This window comes from Monodon monoceros, unplaced genomic scaffold (assembly GCF_005190385.1).
Source record: "Monodon monoceros isolate NGI ecotype Baffin Bay Population unplaced genomic scaffold, NGI_Narwhal_1 Super_Scaffold_5, whole genome shotgun sequence".
NCBI classification, from domain to species: Eukaryota; Metazoa; Chordata; class Mammalia; order Artiodactyla; family Monodontidae; genus Monodon; species Monodon monoceros.
This window is the reverse complement of record NW_021703782.1, coordinates 8,123,436-8,144,888: the sequence shown is the minus strand read 5'-3', so window position 1 is coordinate 8,144,888 and position 21,453 is coordinate 8,123,436. Positions and strand designations below refer to the sequence as shown.

General features: G+C 52.6%; 1 protein-coding gene across 1 annotated transcript in view; it reads right to left on the bottom strand.

Annotated features, from left to right (window-relative positions):
- The window catches only part of XKR6 (XK related 6), a 271,472-nt gene that overhangs the window by 13,367 nt on the left and 236,652 nt on the right, over positions 1-21,453 (bottom strand). The window contains exon 2 of the mRNA XM_029203889.1: positions 10,777-10,973. Coding sequence (XP_029059722.1) covers positions 10,777-10,973 — 197 coding nt within the window. The remainder of the gene's footprint in view (positions 1-10,776; positions 10,974-21,453) is intronic.

Here is a 21,453-nt window from a genome sequence, read left to right as displayed (position 1 = left end):
TCCTGAGGGGCCATGTTCAGCTGACACAATCACCCATTTAATAGCAGGGCAAAGGTCCTCAATGGGAATGTTACGTTCTCCCAACGCCCCCCACCCCCAGGACATCTGGCAGACTTTCTTGGTTGTCACAGCTCGGGGTGAGGGCGTTGTGGGCATCTAGTGGGTAGGAACCAGGGATATTGCTAAATATTCTGCAGAGCACAGGACAGCTCCCCAATACACAAGCAAAGAATGATTTGGCCCCAGATATACTAGTGCTGAGAATGAGAAACCCTGTGATGGGGTCCCTATTCCTATTTCCTCAATGTTCTCAAGTTACAAACAAACTGTGAACCTGCATGTGTCAAGCAGCCGGAGATTCAGGCTTTCTAGAGTTCCTCCTGAGAACTGCTCAATATCCTGAGAGAGGCCCCTGGGGCGCAGACCAGTGACCTTGGGAGAGGTCATGAGAACAGCATCTCTGTGGTCCGATACCTGGATAAGGAGTCTCTTCTGAGCGGCTGACCACGAGCTGACGGTCACTCTGGGAACATGGGGGAAGGCAACAGCCCCCTTCTCAAGGAGCTTCAAGGTCAAACACTGGTATTTAAAGGACCGGGCAGGAGGAAAGCTAAATCCAGCCCTCTGATTCGGTTGCCTCTTCTTTCTAAGATGCTGTCAGAGCTATCGAAATACCATCTTCACAGCCACCTAGGTAAAGGCAAACTTTAGAGAGTCTAGAACAAATGTCAGCCACTCAGCTGGTCACAAGCCTCACGAGCCACAAGCCTCGCGGATGCCTGGATCACGAGCCACAAGCCTCGCGGATGCCTGGATCCTGGTGGGCCTGAAGCACACTGTGAAGAAATCCATCTGCTATCCCTGGAAAGTTCCAGTAAATCCACCCTCATTGAGGCGCAAACAGCCAACCAGTCTCAATGCCCTGATGCTCCCAGACTGACTGCATTTTAACAGAGGCCGTGAGATGCCCTGGAAAGCATGGGCTTTGGTACAAGCCCATGGGCATGGGCCTTAGGTTATTGTTTGTGACCCATGCGTAAAAACATGGATTTGGAACATTCAATATATATTTGATATATGTACATCTTTGATGTATTTACATACTATACTATATATTTATATATCTATATATAGTGTATATATATATATATAGAGAGAGAGAGAGACAGAGACAGAATGTGTATAGTACAATGTACATACATGCTGAATATATAGAGTGTATATATACAGTATTCTATAGCAATAAAGATGTGCCTACATGTCCTACTCCCCCATACACACATATATAGACTCAATTATATTTGAAATGGTATTATTCATGTGTTACTCGTTATTGCCTATCTCCACTAAGATGTAGGCCCCCGAAGGGCAGAGACCCGCCTGCCTGGCTCACCTCTGTTCCCCCAGAGGCTAGCACAGGGCCAGGCGTGCTCAGTGCAGATGTGTTTCAGGGGGCCTGTGTGATGTATTATCGTTGACCGTCAAACTTACCTATAACAGATTTTTTTTTTTTTTGCAGTATGCTGGCCTCTCACTGTTGTGGCCTCTCCCGTTGCGGAGCAAAGGCTCCGGACGCGCAGGCCCAGCGGCCATGGCTCACGGGCCCAGCCGTTTCGCGGCATGTGGGATCCTCCCGGACCAGGGCACGAACCCACGTCCCCTGCATCGGCAGGCGGACTCTCAACCACTGCGCCACCAGGGAAGCCCATACCTATAATATTTTGACAAAGGCCTAACCTAACTGATTTTCTCACGCAATCATGCCCTCCCAAGAGAGAAGCAGGCCTGCAGCCGGGGGCAAGAGCATCTCCAGCTCAATCTCACCTTGCAGGGCCCTGGGATTCCAGGTTTGTAAGTGGGGGGAGAGGAGGGTCCTGCTGGGATTCTAAGCTACAATGATGTAATTTAATCTAAACCCCAAAGTCATTCCCTCACCCGAGACACAAAGTAACCGCATGTGTAACCCTTACCCCTAGTCCCCAGGTGGCCTCCCCTCTAATCTCACAGGGTCCCCACCCATCCCCTCTGAGTAGGTTATGGCAGGTACGATTATTCCCAACTTAAAAAGGAGAAACCGAGGCTCAGAGAGGTTAAGTGATGCGTCAGAGATCCCAGCCAAATTAGCGGGCAAGTGGGGTGGCTAGAAGCCGGTGCCCACAGCTGGAGTTCCCACCTTTTCTCCTGTCACACCCCCCCTCCTCCTCCGCGAACTGCTCCTCCAGCCAACCGGCTCTGCATCTCCCTGACAGGTCACCGCACGATCTGACCACCGCACGATCTGACCACCGCAAGAGAAATCCTGGGAGGAGAAGGGCTTGGGCCAAGGGCAGGGGCACCGCCCACTCCTGCACCAGGGACTGAAGGGTGGGGAGGAGGGAGAAGCGGGAGAAACGGCGGGGGGACAGAGGCGCGAGACTGGCCATCGCAGGCTGACCTCGCCGCTGCTGCTGCGCCCTCGGCACTGTGCTGGGCTAGAAACAGCACTCTCCACGGTCCTGGCCTGGTTACAGGAAGAACGGCCCCTGGAGCCCTGCAAGGGACTGTGTCAGGAGGCTGCGGAGGGCTCTCAGACCGCTGTTGAGCTCCACGGCAGCTCAAGCGAGCAGCCTGGCGAAGGAAGCAGAGCTGCCAAGCAGGTGACGTCGCCCAGCCAGAGCCTCGCTGAGCAGGGCAGCAATGCGGGCCTCGGATGGGTGATTGCCAGGGGGCCCCCTTTGTGAAACAAACAAATGTATTTCACTTGCTCCTGACAAAACCCCTCTGAGGCAGGAGTTACGATGCATGGTTTACAAACGAGAACCCCGAGGTTCAAAGAGGTTAAGGGCCTTATGGGACTGATGCAGTTTCTAAGTGCAAATCAGAGTGTGAAGCCAGGTCCACACCTGTTACCACTCAAAACAGGAGGCAGCACCTTTTCTTCTAGGCGACAGTCTCAGGAGACTACCGGAGGGACAAGCAGAGAAGGCCTCAAAGTACTTGGTTATTGCTGGGGCAGGGTGGGGGGGTGAAGGGAATGATGGGGTCCCCAAGAACAGCAGGAGGTGGGGATGGGCTCCACGCAGTCACAGGTGGGCAGGTATTACAGCGGGCAGGCTCCTGAACCCCAGTGTCTGGCAGCCTGGGGCACGTGGGGTCTGAACCCATAAGAGGGCCTGGAATTGAGAGAGGACTCAGCTCTCTGCTGGTCAGCGTCAGACCCAAACGTCACCCCAGGTTGGCCATGGAGTGACTGCCTCACCGTTAGGACTCCTCTTGTTGTCCTGACCCACCTAACACCTCCAATTGTGTCTAGAATGGAAAGGATCCCTTTTCTATTTTTACAGATGAAAAAGGTGAGGCTCAGACAGGAAGGAGAACAGCTTATAGGGACTCCCCCATTTCCTTCTCAGGGTCTCTTCCATTCCACCCACTCCCCATGAGTGAGAGATGTGTGACACAGGAAGACATCATTCATGAAATCTGTAGGCCTTCTTTCCTTGGAAATCTTAAGAAATAGAAAAGATCTTTTGAAGATCACTTAATTGCCATCCTTCCTGGAGCTGGGAGTTCCCACGAGACCTTGAGTTTGCGATTGCCTCTAATGTGAATGTCTAGCCTAATAATTAAACATTGCTCCTGTCCGATTCTTGCTCAGATTCCCCCACTTTTCTCTTCCTTACAGTTACAGCCTGCCAGACTGAAAGGACTTCAGGAGTCCCTCCTGCCCTCACTCATATTACTCAGGCTCAGAGATGAGATGGGAGAGATTTTCCCAGCATCCCTTGCCACGTTCTAGCACAGTGGACCCAGGACCCAGGGCTCCTTCAGCTGCCCGCCTCCCTATGCAGGAAAGTTGCGGGGTGGGAGACAGGAGAGCAAATCTAAGAAGTGTGACGTGTCTCTGTGGGGCAATGAAACTGTTCTGAGATTGGTCGTGGTGATGGTGACAACTCCGCGGATACACTAACAGCCATTGAATCGTACACTTCAAGTGGGTGAATTTTACGGTATGTAAAGTGTATCTCAATAAAGCAGTTTAAAATTTTTTAACAAAGCAGAAGAGGAAGAGATGCTCTGCTGGCAGGACCCCCGGGGCAGGGCTGAGCCCAGGCACGACACACCCACCTTCCCAGCCTCCTGGCTGCTCCCCAAACACTGGAGTCACTTTCTTAGCCCAAGGCCTTGCCCTTGGCTGTCCCCTCCTCTGGTACACTCACCTCCAGAGATCTGTGGGCTGGCTCCCTCCCTCCTTCATATCTTTGCTCAGAGGTCCCCTTCCTGCCACCCCATTGAAGACTGGGAGACCTTCCTGCAACACTGTTGAAGGCTGACACAGCTCTGCTCCCCCGCCCCTCTCTCTTCCCAGCTTTAGAGCTCTGCTGAGTACCTACCATTTTCTAATAGCTGTTTGTTCGTTGCCTGTCTCTCCCTACAAGAAATGCAAGCTCCATGAGAGCAGGGCTTCCTGTCTGTTTTGTTTATTGCTCATATCTGTCCCCAGTGCCTAGAACCATGCTTGGTGCATAGTAGGTGCTTAATAAATAGTTACTGAATAAGTGGCCCCGTTACAGTTACGGCTCAGGCTTCTGAACTGGCAGCACTCAGAGCCTCCCCCGAGAAGCCCCACTGGCTTTGTCCCAACATTTCATGCACAAACATTTTCAGGTGGCCGATTGTTATTTCATCTGTGTTAACTGTAGTGAAATTGATTTAGCCTGCCTTTCTCAAACGTCTTCTGCTGCTTTAAGAACTCTCCCTCATATGTACATACTGCATTTTCTTTTACACTTAAAATTTGTTAAGAGGGTAGATCTTACATGTGTTCTTATCACAGTTTAAAAAAAAGAACTCTCCTCTCTTTTTGATGCACCAAAAGTGATGTCTCTGTTTAATATCCTTGCAAACTCTGTTTAAAAGTGTGAGGTTTTAATGTTCTGTTTGACAAGAAGCCACTGGGAGCTGAAGCAGAACTGGGAGCTGGAGTTGGCTGTTCAGGGCACCCTGTGTGTAGACGCCAAGCGGGTATCTGATGGGCAAGAAGGAGGGGCAGCTTCTCAGAAGGAGACAGAAACAGAGCTGGGGAGAGTTCGTACCCCGGGGAAACGAGAGAGGCCGAGTCTGTGTTCTGGGGGGAGAAGGAAGGCGTGTCCTTCTTCACTGCAGTTAAGGGTGAAGATGCAAGACAGCCAGGGGAAGGGCATGAACAGGGAAGTGCACATCTTCTCCTTTATCTATCCTGGAGGCTAAGACCGAGAAATGGCATGAGCAGCCTGGAGCTGAGATCCGAGGCTGGAAGATCTTGGTACCAACCTGGTCTGAAACCCCAGAGCATCTCTCAGAGCTAGCGGCTCCAGCTCAGCACGGGGCGGGGGTGAGGGCCAGGAGAGTCAGGGAGAAGGGGGCTACTCCACCAGGATTAAGTCAGGCGGTGGCTCACACAATAGGGGATCAGGGGGCACGGAAACCCCCCATAACTCTGCTCAAGGTGATTCATTATCTGATGGAGTTTGATGCAGTGAAATGGTTGTTTCAATAACGAATCTTCCTTCTTGGTAATGAGGAAAGTTGAGTAGGAAATTCTCAGGTCTGGTATAGAACACAGATCTGTGGTCATGGGCCACACAACCAGACCACCCTCACTTTCTGGGTGGCAGCTTCACCTAAGTGTAACCAAAATCCTAAATGATCAAGTAGCCAACTTTTGTGTCCCAGACTTGCACGGTAACAGCTAATGTCCATATGGGCGGGACTGGAGAGACAGGACAGCATTTTTCACATTAGAGAAAAGAAATCTCCGAAGGGGAGAGACATGGAGGTCTTTCACTGTGGGGAGGGGAAGGCAGGGAGGGCCGTTTAACCAAGCCCACAGCTGAGAAGCAGACCCTGGCCTTCGCTCTCCTGAGAACCGGAACCTGGAAGCCTAGCCCTCAAGCAGAATGGAAACCTGATCCCGAGAGGAAGCCCGGAGAGGGAGCTGATTGGGATGACTTTCGTCCTCACTCGGGAAAGGAGGAAGAGCTCCTGGGGTGGCCGCTGAAGAAAAAGGTACAGACGGGAGCAGAGAAACTGGACGAACACCTGCCTCTCTGCAGCGCTCTCTTGCTGGAGAAAGGAGCAAATGTGAAGCTAAGGTACACGCCACTGGTGGGCTTCTGATGTAAGCGGAGTTGACAAGTGAGGTTAAGAAAGAAGGAAACGATTAGGGAGGTTAACACCAAAGGGATGGAAAGACAAGAGGCCTATCTGGATCTCAGAGCTCAACGTTTGTTTAAAAGAAAACCAGTGCTTAAGGGCTTGTTGTTTAAGAACACCTACCGAAGGGTAGGTATCTTTGCAAACCCATTCCTGACACAGCATCTTGCCTACAGCAGAGCAGGTGCCTGACAAGTGGGGTCGTGAGGCCACGGGCGAGTGGTCATCAGAGCCCTGTAAGGAGGATAACTCCTCACGGTGAGCTCAACCCCAAAAGGCAGGCTCAGGTGCCGTGTGGGTGTCGCCAGTGGCGCTCGCCCAGCCCTGCCAATGTTCACGTGGGAGGGTCAGAAAACCCAAAAAGCCAGGAAAAGTGACAGAGCTACGAACTCTTGACCCAATCCTCGTAGAGTGTCCTCAACCTCAACATGCCCTGTTAGAAACCCCCAGCCCTCCTTCTATCACTGCCTGCACCAGGCCTGCTAAGTCTTGTTGATTTCCGCTCCAGAGCAGCCCTCCAACCCGTGCACTTGGCTTCCATCCCCCAAACACTCCAACCCCATCGTTTCACCCCTGGACCTCCACCGCTGCCTCTAACCGGCGTTCCTGGCTCAGCTCTTGTATTCCTCCCTGCACAGCAGGAAAGGGAATCTTCTTTAAAAGACTTCCTACATAACCCTCCCCGCGGCACTTGGTATAAACCCAAGCTGTCAGGCCTCTGCCTTCCCCTCCATCCTCCGCACATCACTCTCCTTCCCCAGACCGCCAACCTCCAGCTATGCTGAGTCCTTTCATTTTCTAGAACAAGCCAGGTGTTTCCTATCTCAGGGCCTTTACGTATGCCGTTCCCTCTGCCTGGAAGGCTGTATCTGCTTCTCCCATAGCTGGCTCCTCAGTGTTTATGCTCAGCCGAAATGTCAACTCTCTGGAGAGGCTTTCTCTGACATTCCTGCTCAAATAAGCTCTCTCCACACCCCACCCCGTGTACTGTGGTCTTGGCACCCTGATTGTTTGCTTAAAGCACTTCCCACAGCGTGCTAGCTGTCTAGCTGTTTCTGTTATGTCTCCCAAGAGAGAATGGAAGATTCATGAGGGCCTGGACCACATCTGTTCCCTGTTACCCTCAGCACGTAGTACGGCTCCTGACTTAATGCATCTTGTTGAATGGCAGACTGTATCAAGTGCCCATAATACGCCAGCCAAGGTGCTGTAGAGGGGTATGTGCTGCTCGTTAGACCTTCACAACCACCCAAAAGCAGTTATTATGCCCACTTTACAGATGAAGAAGCCCAGTTAGGAAATTAACTTGCCCCGTGTCGTAAAGTCAATAAATGGTGGAGGTGGAATTTATACGCAGCTCTGTCGGGCTTTTCTCACTATTCAGGACTGTTTTCCAAACTCTGTCACAGCCTAGAAGATTCGTGAAGCTTTCAGCAGACAAAAGACTCACTACTAGTGTAAATGGCATATCAGATAACATGCCCCTTTTATATCTTTATTTAAACTTTCAAGACACCAGATTTAAGGAAGACCCCACTGAAGTACCCAAATGACTCTAGCATAAGATTTCCATGATTTATTATTACTGTTACTATTGGGTTAGCCAAAAAGTTCGTTTGGGTTTTTCCGTAACACCTTAAGGAATCTTACGTAAAAACCCAAACGAACTTTTTGGCTAACCCAATGTTATCTTTTGACTTGAGTCTGGTTTTGTGGGTAAATTGGATACAAATCCATCTTGCAGGCCAAATACTCTACTGCTAACCCAGTGATAAAAGAGGAATAAAAGGTGGATAGCTGGCAAAAGTAGCAAAAGTGGAAGAGGTTGGCATTTGACAAGATCCATGGAAAACTCACCTACTACAGCAATAGTGATCTTTCTAGCCATCTACTAGCATTAACGGTATAGAGTGGACAGGTGTCACCAAAAGCCCACCAAACAAGGCCAGTTAGCCATGATCTCACTAGTAACTCGTGGTCCAATTCAGAAAGTGTGTCTGCAGTAAAAGCTCGACCATCACCAACCACAAAATGACCAGATGCGGCCCGAGGCCCTTGACATTCATCACGTCAAAAATGCTCAGAACAACCCTCTGTGGTAGGTACCAATATTATCCCCATTTCAGAAACGAGAAAACTGAGGAACAGAAAGGCTCGGTCACTTGCTGAAGGTCACACAGCTGTCCAGCAGCAGGCGGAGTCACCCCATCTTTCCAGGCCACGGTCCTCTAAGAACTCACAGAGTCCACGTCGCCAACACGTCCCTTCCAAGTTCACAGACTTTCTCTCCTCTCCTCCAATTTCTACTATTTAAAATGGTTTTCCTTAGAGGGCATACATTTCATGCAGCTTTTTATGGGAAAAGAGAGGGAAGGCACCTACCACCATAACACAAGGGTCCAGTGATGAGCAGACATTCTAGAAGTTAAGAAAGAGGAACATGGGACTTCTCTGGCTCCAGTGGTTAAGACTCCGTGCTTCCACTGCAGCGGGCACGGGGTCAATCCCTGGTCGGGGAACTAAGATCTCACATGCCGCACGATGTGCCCCCCAAATAAATAAATAAATAAAATAAAGAGTTGAAATTTTTTAAAAAAGGAAAAAGGAACATGCCAAGAGCTTACACTCTATGCTCCATGACAGTGACGGCCGGTTTCCTTCCTTCCCATCACCCCAGGCAGCCCTGCAGACCCTCATCCTGGGGACTCACAACCCAACAGCAAAGATTGCCACTGACCTCTGTCAGGCCCAGCAGTCCCCAAATGTATTTAACTGTGCAAGTCTATTTCGAGAAATAACTATTCCACTCACCAAACACGTGGGGAAGTGCTCCCCCAACCTCTGAGCCGCTGGCATGAAAAGACGGGCATGTGGGCAGAAGAGCCAGGGAGTGCTTCCCCAGGCCAAAGTAGCCTGGCTCTTGTCACTCCCAGGCTCCTGCTGACAAAGGCTCGCCCAGCGGCCCCTTAGCCTTTGCTGACATGGGCCACCTGGGCTCCCATGTCAGGAGGACCCCTAGGAAGCAACATTGGCTGCCCCTCGAGTTTCCTCTCTGGGGACTTCACATCCAGCCTTTCTGCATTTATAACCTGAGCAGTGATCATAGAAAGAGTGGGCTCAGCAAGGCAGCTGGGGCAGCATGACCCACGGGGCGGAAGATGGGGGATCACCCTAGGAGCCTGCCCACACCACTTCCCTGGCAATGCGAAACACACCCCCTTAGATGCCTGCAGAGCTGGATAACAAAGTGTTCTACGTGCCGTATATCATTGCACCCCCCCCCAAAATTAGGTACGGTTGTCATCTCCCCCGTTATACCAAAAAGGCATAGCAGTTCAATGAAAGGCCAGGGCTTGGGGCCACGTGGGGCAAGGGGGTGTCCCGCTGGAGAGCCCCCCTACAGGTGCTCATGAACTCGGTGGCACCCAGGGCCCGCTGGAGCAGCTGGGGAGCTGTGGGCCCAGAGGTGAGGACCCAGGAGGCCAGCAGGCCCCACTAGCCAGGGAGAGGTGGGCATGGAGAACAGACCCTCTGCCCCAGCTGCCTTGCTACTCCAGATCACACATGCTCGAGCCCTCTCGAGTCAGGAACCTCTGGGCTGAGTCCCTGCAGCAACAGCTCTGCTTGAATATTCCTCACGACGGGAAACTCTCTACTTCCTGAGACAGTCTTTCCATCACTGGACGGCTCCTGCTGTTTGAAATGTCTCCCACATGTAGAATCGATAACGGTCTCCCTGTAGCTCCCTCCAGACCCTTTGGAACCATCATCCTTCCCTGACATCCCTTCAAATGTTGAAATTCACATAGCTCAAGTCCTCCCCAGGCAAGACGTCCCCAGGGTCCCCCAAGTGTTGTGATCTCCAGCCCCTCCTCACCCTAGACCTTCTCCCCTGCTGGAGCTCCAGCCCTGCTGAAATAGGCTCTGACACGACGATGACACTTGCAGGCTGGTCTGACCTGGGGTCTGCCCTGACATTGGCGACCTGCGGTGAGGCTCCACCTTGACCAGAGGAGGCCAATGTGGAAAGGTCCTCCTTTCAGTCAGGTGGCCCCCAGAGGCTTCCCGCTGCTGTAGAGACCAGCGCTGTCCAGACCGGGCCCTGGGCGCTCCGAGACCATCTAGGGCCACAGTGGCCAGGAGTGGGGAGGTGCGGCCAGTGGGCGGGGCATGCTGGGCTCTGGACCCCCATCCCCATCTGCCTAGAACAGAGCTACTTGAGCCTGTTTTAGAAGTGGGGCTTCTACATTTTATACGTGGGTCTAAAGCAAGAGCACCACAGCTTACAAACGTCTGAAACTGCTAATGCCGCCTGACGTGACTTAGCCTCTTGGGCACGTGCTGTCCTAAGGCATCTTCCCCATATCCCGCATATGTGCAAACACCGTGGCTCAGGCCAGCGCCAAGACAAGGGGCCTCTCCCCCCGGACTGGGAGACTAGGGCCCTCCGCCCTGCTGCTCCAGGGACACGGAGACCCAGCTCTGCTCTGCTCACATGACGGCGGGGCAGGCTCGCACGCAAGGGCGCAGAAATCCTGTGTGGGGCAGTGAGGACTCAGGGATCAGGGCGACGCCCCCAGCCCCGGGGAGGGGGAGGGGACTCACAGGGCAGCGTCTCGGCGCGGCTCTTCTGGATCATTATGCAGAGCTGTAGCACCAGTTGGGGGGCGCTTTCCAGGAAGGTCTCCAGGAGGCGCAGCATGTTAACGTCTGCATATTCGTACATCATAGCCCAGTAGAAGCGTCGCTGGTGTTCCTTCTGCCGCTGGCTCTGAATCCCCAGGTACATGGTGCGGATATACCTGCCGAGAGACGGGACAGAACACAGAGAGCGTGGGTCGGCGTGGGAGCTGTGGGAGGGTCAGGCCGTCCCCACAGACTAGCATCCCCTCCTTGGCGCTGAGGTTTTCCAGGTGCTTGGACCAGCTCCAGGGGTTCTGCCGGACCACAGACGGGGTGCTGAGGCCTCGGGGTGGGGGGGGGGGGGGGCAGGCCAGGGAACGGGTCCCAGGCAAGTTGTCCCCTCCCTGGCCTCACTTTGCTCATCTGTAAAATAAGAAATGGAAGAGTGGGACCAGGTGATCTCACAGGCCTGCCAGGGAAGCATCACAGGTGAGCTCAGGGAGCAGGTGGGCTGGCCGAAGTTCAGGGTCCCCGGGGGAACCTTCCTGCAGGGTTTTCACCTCTCTGGAGGAGGAGGGAAGGAAATTAACATTTATGAAGCTCCTACTAAGTATCATTGGCTGGCTGGCTACTGCGTATTGCCTGGGTCCCAGGCGACAGGCAGGTGTAGTTCCCACGTAGGACAGACAGGCGGGACTCACTTGCACAGGCTCCAGACCTGATGGCGGAGCAACCAGGAGGCGGCCCCAGGCTACTGGACACCAAAGCTCGTGCGTGCCCCGCTCTACACTAGGGACAGCCTGCAATGGAGCCTCCATCCCTCTACACTAGGGACGGCCTGCAATGGAGCCTCCATCCCTCTACACTAGGGATGGCCTGCAATGGAGCCTCCATCCCTCTACACTAGGGATGGCCTGCAATGGAGCCTCCATCCCTCTACACTAGGGACGGCCTGCAATGGAGCCTCCATCCAGGTACAGCCCAAGGCTCAGTCACACAAACCACTGAGCCCACTCCACCCGGGAGGGACAAGGGGCAAAGGGAGCAGGTGCAGGCAGAGGGCACAGGCTCTGGGTTCAAATCCCGGCTCTGTCATCTGCTCACTGTGGGACCTTGGACTAATTACCCAACTCTGTGTCCTCGTTACTCTTCTTTCACACAGCAGAATCACAGCATCACACGGCTGGTGGGAAGATTAGGGAGATAATCCGCGTGCTGGGCATGTATCCAGGTCCACGTGAGAAAGCCCCCAGGCCTGCCTCACTTTCAACTAAACTTTGGAAGCTTGTCTCCAAGCCACAGTCAAGGGGAGGATGGAAGGTAGCATCCAAGCCAGCCAGCCGTCTCTGGGGCCAGGCCAGGCCCAGAGGAGCCGGCAGCGCCAGGACAAAAGCAGGGTTCAGAAGGCACAGCTTTGCGGGCCTAGTTAGGATCAAGAATACGCACCATAAACTGAGGCCACAGACAACAGGACAGAGCCACACTTGCGTCCCTGGCCACCCCCTGGGAATGTATATCATTGTGTCTTTTAAACGGCCGAGCCGGAATCACAGAGGTTGAGAGCATGGTTGACCCCCCTACAGAGGCCCCACTGTCCTCAAGCACCATCAGGGGCCTACTTGGGGCTGCTGGACAGTTCCTTCTCTCTGTCCCCATCACCACCACCAGCCTGGTCCCCGCCACCACCCCTCTCTCCTGGATCGAAGCAGAAGCCTCCTAACTGGTCTCCCAGGGTCCACTCTTGCCCCAGAACGACCGATTCTTTGCACAGCAGCCAAGGTGCTTTGTGAAAATCACAAATGCAATCACGTCACCACCTTCTTTCAACACTCCCGTGGCTTCCCATCACGTTCAGAATAAAATCTGAGCCCCTCCCTCGGCTCATGGGGTCCTGCCCGCCCCTCCTGTCCCACCACCCGGTCTCTCTCCCCGCCCCACCCCCGGCCCCCGTCGTGTCTTCTCTGTCTCTCACGGACACCCGGGCTTGTTTGTGTTCACGCCATCTCCCCAGTGGCTGTGGATGCAGAAGGAAGACTCCTGCCCCCAGTGCTCAGACTCCTGCAGGGCAGCAGTCACACACAGCGAAGGCAGCTCTTGTCCACGGTTACACCGGATTCCTGAGAGGCTCACAGGGAGGGGCTCTATACCCCCCGCCCCCTGGGAGCAATGGGAGAAGTGGGTGTTGCCCAAGAACCTTGCATCCACGTTAGAGAAGCCCATGCTTTAGAGGCAAAGACGCAAAAACATACATTTGTAAAATAATTTAAAACTGTAATTGATGCCCCTCTCCAGGTCCAAAACAGTGGGCCTCCCTCCTGTGCGCTAAGCGTGTACTGGAGGAACGAGTGGGCCCCCAGAGTGGGCATCTGGGTCCCCCAGAGTGGGCATCGGGACACAAAGCAGCCCACCTGAACCATCGGTGTGACCTGAACCACACGTGCTGGTGACGGTGAGCCCATCCGACACCTGATGAACACCTGATGGCTGCTTCTCTAGATTCCTAAGAGCCTTTAAGGGACTGGATCTCTGAAAAGACCCACCCGGGGGGGCTGGGATGGACACCTTATTTTCTGCACATACACTCCCTGGAGTGAGTGGAGAACAACCCTGCAGAAAACTAAGGGGAGGGAGGCACCGCAGCGGGGACGGTGTCGGGGCCAGCATGGAGAGGCCGGGGGCGCCAGCCTCGCCAGGAACTGCAGGCCGGGCATCTTCCGGAGGCCCCGCCGTGCCCTGTGGGGCAGGTCTGGTTGTCATCATTTAACACCTGGGGAAACTGAGGCTCTGAAGTGAAAAAGGGCCCTGAATTCTGTTCCGTTCCAGGTTCTGTCATTTATTGGCTGCGCCACTTCCCATGAGTCATTGCCTCTCTCTGAGCCTCCATCTGTAAGTTCCCAAAATCAAAGGACCAGGGGAGGGGCTAGGAAAGGGGCAGGGAGGTTGTTGTACCTGACCCGTAAAGCTATGGGGTCACTGAGAGACAGAGACAGAGAGACACAGAGAGACAGAGACACAGGGACAGAGAGACACAGAGACAGAGAGGCACACAGAGAGACAGAGACAGAGAGACACACAGAGAGACAGAGACAGAGAGACACAGAGACAGACAGAGAGGCACACAGAGAGACAGAGGCAGAGACACACAGAGACAGAGAGACACAGAGACAGAGAGAGAGAGACACAGAGACAGAGACACAGAGAGACAAAGACAGAGAGACAAAGACAGAGACACACAGGGAGACACAGAGACAGAGAGACACAGAGAGACACAGAGATGGAGAGACACAGAGACAGAGAGGCACACAGAGAGACAGAGACAGAGAGACAGAGACACACAGAGACAGAGAGGCACACAGAGAGACAGAGACAGAGAGACACAGAGACAGAGACAGAGAGACACAGAGACAGACACACAGAGACAGAGACAGACACACAGAGAGACAGAGACAGAGAGACAGAGACAGAGACACACAGAGAGAGACAGAGACACACAGAGACAGAGAGACACAGACAGAGAGGCACACAGAGAGACAGAGACAGACAGACATACAGAGAGACAGAGGCACACAGAGAGACAGAGACAGAGAGACACACAGAGAGACAGAGAGACACATGGAGAGACAGAGACAGAGAGACACACAGAGAGAGAGACACACATAGAGACATAGACAGAGAGATACAGAGACAGAGAGACACAGAGAGACAGAGACAGAGAGATAGGGACAGAAACAGAAAGACAGAGGAACAGAGAGAAAGAAAGAGACAGACAAAGTCGGAGACAAGGACAGAGAGACACAGAGAGAAACAGAGATGGAGAGACAGAGAGGGAGACAGAGACAGACACACAGAGAGAAGAGACAGAGAGACAGACAGAGCTCTGCAAGAGAGAATGGAAAGAGAAAGAGACAAAGGAGAGGGAAGCTACATCAGAATTTGGGGCCTGAAAGAGAAGACCGACTAGATGAGGTGGCAGTAGGAAGAGCCTGGGTGGGAGGCCGGCCCTAAGGACATGTGGTCACAAGTAGTTGGGAGGCGCTGGGAAGTCCGACTCTGAATCTAGGGCAGAGGGGAGGGTCAGATTAATCAGATTGGATGATGGCCCGGGAGGCAGAGCAGTGGGGGACGAGGGCGTACGGGTGAAGGTGATGAAGCAGGGCTTCGGGTCCAGAGGCTCCACACCAGCACCCAGAACTGCCCTGTGGCTGGCGGAGCCTTGGTGCCATGGGTCTCCCAGGTCAGCTGTGGTCTCTGTGCTCCAAAACTCAGCTCTGCCCAGATGTGGCACCTGCAATGCACAATACTGTGGGCCACAGACTCCCACAGGGGCCAGACCACAAATCTATATTCTCTCAGGGGTACACTCAGACCACAGCCTCTACCTCTCCTAGACTCAGAAGGTGGCTCAAGGTGGAGGAATGATTAAGTAGCAGAGCCAAGCCTATGCTTCCAGGTCCCAGGCCAAGGCAACAGCGACACTCAGATTCACCTAGGTCTGCCCTACCAGGGCAGAGGGCGCAACTTGATCCGCCCCTCCATCCCCATGTTCCCCGAGCCACAAGCCCCTCTGCCCATCTTGGCCAGTGCAGTGGAAGACAACGAGCCCAGAAATGCTGGTTCAACCGTAACACCTGCCAGAGAAACCAAGCTTGCATTTCCTCTGTGAGAACATCCCCCAATATGGGAGTAGATGAGGGTGGGGGTGGGCAAAGCCAGAGCCTCTCCCCACCGATGAGCAAACAGATGCTAGGAGCCCAGAGTGCACTGGGATCGAGTCCAAGACCCAAACTGGAAATCATGCCTCGCAGGGACACCAGCTCACACAGTCACCCACCGTAGAGGAGGAGCTAAATCAGAGTCCAGTTCAAAATTCCCAATCAAGGGCCTTCGACCTATTCCACCTCCTCTGGCTCCTGCACCCCTCTCTTCTATCCTTAAGTCCTTGGGTTCCCAGTAGACCTTGTAAAGTCCACAGTGGGTCTAGGTGATCTCTCCGCCCGCCCAGCCAGCGGCCTCCTGCTAAGCCTTCAGCCCCTGTGCTGAAGGGGCTGGTCCGTGGCCACAAGGTGGCGCCAGACCCTAAGCCACGCAGGAAGGCTGCTCCGCGCACTGATCTCATCCCCAGCCAGCGGCCCCCTAAGGCGTGCACCTTCCGACGCGGCGGCAGCGTTGGGGTGCAGGGGGCAGCAGGCGAGGCCTGGGGGCAGGCCCAGGTGTGACGAGTCCCCATGGGAAAGCCCGGCATCTGCAGGCGACACACGGTGGGCTGCTGCTCCCTTACCTTCTCCCCTTCCCTGGCAGGTTCCAGAAAGCTCCCCTCCCTCGGGAATGGTAGTGCGGTAGAGAAGACACGCAACTCTCCTCCTCCTGATTTGCTTCCGCCTGGATTTTGTGTAGCCTCCTGTCACACCATTCTCTCCTAAGAATCATGAAACGCACGGATCTAAAAGCAGGGGTACAGCGTGTCCTCATGGAGTGAGGACTCAGGAAAGCTGGGCCTGGCCTATGGTCTGCAGAGCTGCACCACCTTGGGCAAGTCACCCCCGAGGCCAGGCCTGCTGGATTCACCCAAAACAGAGGGCGGACGGGAGGATCTCTAAGCTTCTGCCTACCTTTCGTTAACTCCATCCTTCTGTGGCTTCTTAGAGCCTTAAGGATGGCCTAGCATCTTTACAAATAATACCCAGTGTTTATGTGGCACTCATATATATGTACCAGGTACTGTTCTGAGCATTTTGTACTTATTAGCTCATTTAATCCTTCCAACAAATGTATGAGGTAGATGCACTATTACCCTCACTTCAACATATGGTAAACTGAAGCACTGAGGTTAAGAAATGTGCTTCAGTTTACCCAGCTAAGTAAGGGGTTGAGGAGGGCTTCAAGCCCAGCAGTCTGCTTTGGGGCCAGTGCTTTTCACCTCCTACCCACACGCCCCCTCAGAGATAGACCAGTTGTCCCTTCTCTTTTAAACTTGGTCCAACTTGCTCCCTTCACTACAGTGGAAAATCACTGTTTGCCCCCAACACCTGGGCTCTCTTCCAGGTCTGTCACTGGCTGTGTTGCCTTGGGGAACATCTCCTACCCTCATGGAGCCTCAGTGTCCTCATCTATACAATGCCTGGCCCAGAGCAGGACCCTAGGACATGCTGAGCAAATAGATGCCCCCCCCCCCACAAAGGGGCTCTCCTCCTGTCTTTCCTTCGGTCCACTCTATTCTCCTTCCAAGTCTATATCCTCCCCTTACTTTGTAAACCATGGAACTGTTTAAAGCTCCTTATACCTCCAGGAGAACTCTCTATAGTTTTTTGAGCACATTTTCACTTTTATAGCAGCTCTGCGAAGGAGACACATTTGTCATCTTTTTCCCGTTGGTTCATCTGAGACTCAGAGAGGATGAGTGATTTCCCCAAAGTCACACAGTCAGTCATGGTTCAGGCGAATCAGAGGTCTTGCCCAAATCGTGTTACCCCATTGGGAGTCAGCTATAGCTCTGCCTAAATCTAAGGGAAATGAGTGATTTCTGCAAAAGCAGGAGGCTGAATAATTTCACCTGTCTGGACCTATAGGCCCCTGCTGCTTCTTATGACACCCTCAGAAGCAGCATTGTGAAATCTCCGATTGTGGACAGCAACTCATCCTCAAAGCCCCGAACAGGACTGAGTCTAGGTTTTGTGGGGCCTGAAGCTTAGAGAATTCGCTTTAAGAAAAAAAGTAGTCTACCAAACATTTAAAGTAGAACTAGCCCGATTCTACACACTTTTTTCCCCCCAAAAAATAAAAGAGGAAAGAACACTTCTCTGTTCACTTTATGAGGTCAGCATTACCCTATCAAAGCCAGACACATACAAGAAAATAAAACTACAGATAATATCCCTTATAAACATAGGTGCAAATATCTTCAACAAAATACTAGCAAAACAAATCCAGCGATATACAGAAAGAATGATATTCCATAGCCAACTGGAGTTTATCTTGGAAATGTAAGGCTGATTCTATATTCAGAAATCAATAAATGTAATCAATGATATTAACAAGAAAAACCACATATCACATTAACTGATGCAGGAAGAAAGCATCTGACAGAATTCAACATCCATTCTTTTTTTAAACTCTCAGCAAACTAGAAATAGAAAAGAACTTCCTTAACCTGACATAGATGAAAGATATCTATAAAAATTAACGGTTAGGGAATTCCCTCGTGGTCCAGTGGTTAGGACTCCGCGCTTCCACCGCAGGGGGCATGGGTTTGATCCCTGGTCAGGGAACTAAGATCCCGCGTGCCATGCAGCGTGGCCAAAAGAAAAAAAAATTAACAGTTAATATCACACTTAATGATAAAAAGACTGAATTCTTTCCTCCTAAGGTCAGGAATAAGGCAAAAATGTCTAAGTTCACCCCTCCTATTCAACATCATACTAGAAGTCCCAGTCAGTACAATAAATCAGGAAAAAGAAAGTATATACAAACTGCAAGGAACGAAATAAAACTGTCCCTATTTGTAAATGACATGATTGTCTAGATAGAAAATCCCAAGAAATATACAAAAAAAGCTCCTAGAACTAATTGGCAAGTTAAGCAAAGTCTCATGATACAAGGTCAGCATATAAAAATTAAATATATTTCTGTAGACTACTAATGAATAATTGGAAATTGAAATTTAAAAATATACCTACCACTTAAATTAGCTCCCTTAAGGGGACAGGAGGGGCAAGATAGGTGAAGGGGATTAAGAGCCCCTTGCATCACAAGGATGCAACGCACAGCACAGGGAATACTGCCAATACTTTATAATTACTCTGTTCAGAGTATAATCTATAAAGATATCGAATTACCCTTCTATATACCTGAAACGAATATAATATTGTAAGTCAACTATACTTCAATTTTAAAAATACCTCTATATTTTTGTTGTATTTAAATATAAGCAGCCACACCTCCAGGGGCATTTGACCCTTATCCTGGGTGGGCGTGGAACACACTCTCACAGCCACACACACACCACGTACCAGAACACTCCACACAAACACCACACAGACACACATGCACCAACCACCACGCACACGAACACACTGCACACGTCCAGGGCTCCACCTGTAGAGACACCTGTAGCCCATGATCACATCCCTGTGTCAACATGATCCAACCCCAGATCCCTGAGGGGGTGGGTCCCTGCCTGCCCTGACCATTCACTGTCATCACAGCAGGCACAGAGGGAAAGCCAAACGCGCATCACTTCCCACCCTAGAGAGGGAACCCACCCTAGAGAGGACGGGGCACTGCAGCTACCAGTCAGACAACATCCTGCCCCCGACACCAAGGACACAGCTGGGCCAGCTGCCACCAAAGCACCCAAGGGCTCACTGACATCTGAACATGCGCAGCCCCCAGCCCTGTTCACACTTGTCCCGCTTCACCTCCACCTGTGCCTGATTGATTCGGGAATCCTGACTTGTGGTCGCAGCAAAGGCACTGAGGGCTGCTGTGATGTTGTGTGATCTGTACTCTCATCTGGTCCATCTTTTGAGGGGTGGAGGAGCTCCCCCCTTGTGTCCTTTCCATTGCTGACCACATCCCAGGGGTCTAGGGCCAGGTGGCCATGCAGTGGCTGTAGAAGAAAGTGGCCCAAAAGGGGGGTGGGGGAGGTTTCAGGGTCCCGGGCTACATGGGGCTTGTGCAGGAACCTTGTCAGTCGGGCTTGTCACCCGCTGAGGACTGCTGAGCTGGGTCACCAGGCGTTAACGGGGGCTCCAAGGCTGCTATGTCAAAAAGGCTGTGCTCCCACCTGCATGACATAGACTCTGTGCCCAGGTAGGAACCCCCACGGCTGTTCCCTGTGGTCCCAGGTCAGGACAGAGAAAAGTCCTTCAAGCTCTTCCAGACCATCACAGATCTCAGGGGCACCAGCATCTGAGCTGTCGCAGACAGCATCAGGGTTCAGCTTGCAAGCATCTGCCAGGTTATTATTATCGCCATTCCCATATTACAGATGAGGAAATCAAGGCTAACCTGGACTCAGTAACCTGGGTGGCTCCCTATTGGCTGTGCAGCCAGGCCAGTCTCCTGCCTTCCCCCGCCCCACACCTGCCCCCCACCCCTGGCCACACCTGATGGCCCTCCCATCCCAGACCTTCCCAGCATGTGCCCATCTCTGTGTCTTTGCTTCTGTTGTTTCCACGCCCAAGCAGCCACCCCTGGGCAAGGCCCAGCTCTCCCCACGCGCCTTATCCCACGCCTAGGTCCAAGTATTTCCCTCCCATCCTCCCCTTATACTGGGTCCTCAGTATAGTAATAGCTTCCATTTACTGGGTTCTCCCTACATACCAGACACAGTGTAAACTCTCTACATGTATTAAGTCATTTAACATGAGAACCTTACAGTCGTGTACAGATGAAGAAACTGAAGCACCTGAGGACGCCACTACCGGGACTCATACCAGGCCGCTGGACTCCAGAGAGGGTGCTTCTAACCCAGAACACTATATTCTCCTGTTCCTTATCTTTCTCTCATTCCCTCTCTCCTCAGTTCACTTACTTCTTTCCACAATTCTATGAGTTAGATTATTAGCCCCATTTTACACATCAGAAAACTGAGGCTCAGAGGGGTTAAATGGCATGCCAAGTTGGAAAGCCAAATTTCAGCCTCGATTTGTTTGGCTGTGCTACACGCCTGTTTTCCACCCCTAGAAGCCCCTCCCCTCTCCTATTACAGCTCTCCTCGCAGCCCACGCTGTACTGGAGTCACTTACGTACAGAGATGCCTCTCCAGCTAGACCTTAACCCCCCAGGAGGGACGTCTGTACAGCCGCTGCCCCCAGCCCACCATAGTAAACATCAAATCAGAGGCTGCTAAGGTGAATTTATCCCCTACTCTGACAGTCTCATTTGACCAAAGAGATGCCTGCAACACTACCTTCAAATACATAAAATACATGTTCCCCGAGGCAGACGACCCAAATGGGGGCAAGGAGCACAATTAAATCAGGAATGATTTGGGTTGGAGACAAGAGATAACTTACCAACCAGCCTGACAGGATAAGTTACAACGAGGCAGGTTCTTCGCCCCTCTCTGGACAGTTTCAGAGAGAAGCAAAGCTACGGGGCTGTCAGATGGCAGAGGTTCACAACTCACGGAGCACAGGGGCTGCAAGTGTCCTCTCAATTTATCGTAGGCGTGGCGCGGTGTACCCAATGTCCGCTTGGGCACACACGTGTGTGTTCATACACAAGTCCTAGCCGAGGACCCCCTCAAACCACCCAAATGCAGGTCTGGGTGGCTCAAGGGGCCCCCAAGCTGGCACAGCAGGAACAGTGCACCAACGCAGCCCTGGCTGTGGGCCATGGGCTCTTTCTGAGTCTGAGAATGGACTCTGCAACCTTCCACTGCCAGGCTGGCCCGGAAGCCCCTCTGATTCCCCACCTCACACTCCTGCCCACCCCCCCCAACTCCAGCTGAGATGCCTTCAGCGTGTAGGAAAGATGGAGGGGCCAGCTGCCAGCTCAGCCCCCGAGAGCAGCACATCAAATCGGAGCTATTTTTAGCCCTTCTCTCCAGCATCTGACATCAGCTGAGCAGTGGTGGCCGGCTTGGGGCACGCATCCGAGAAAGCAGGCGTGAAATGGCATTGCTTTGCCGGGCCCAGGGGAGATAGCAGAGAAAAG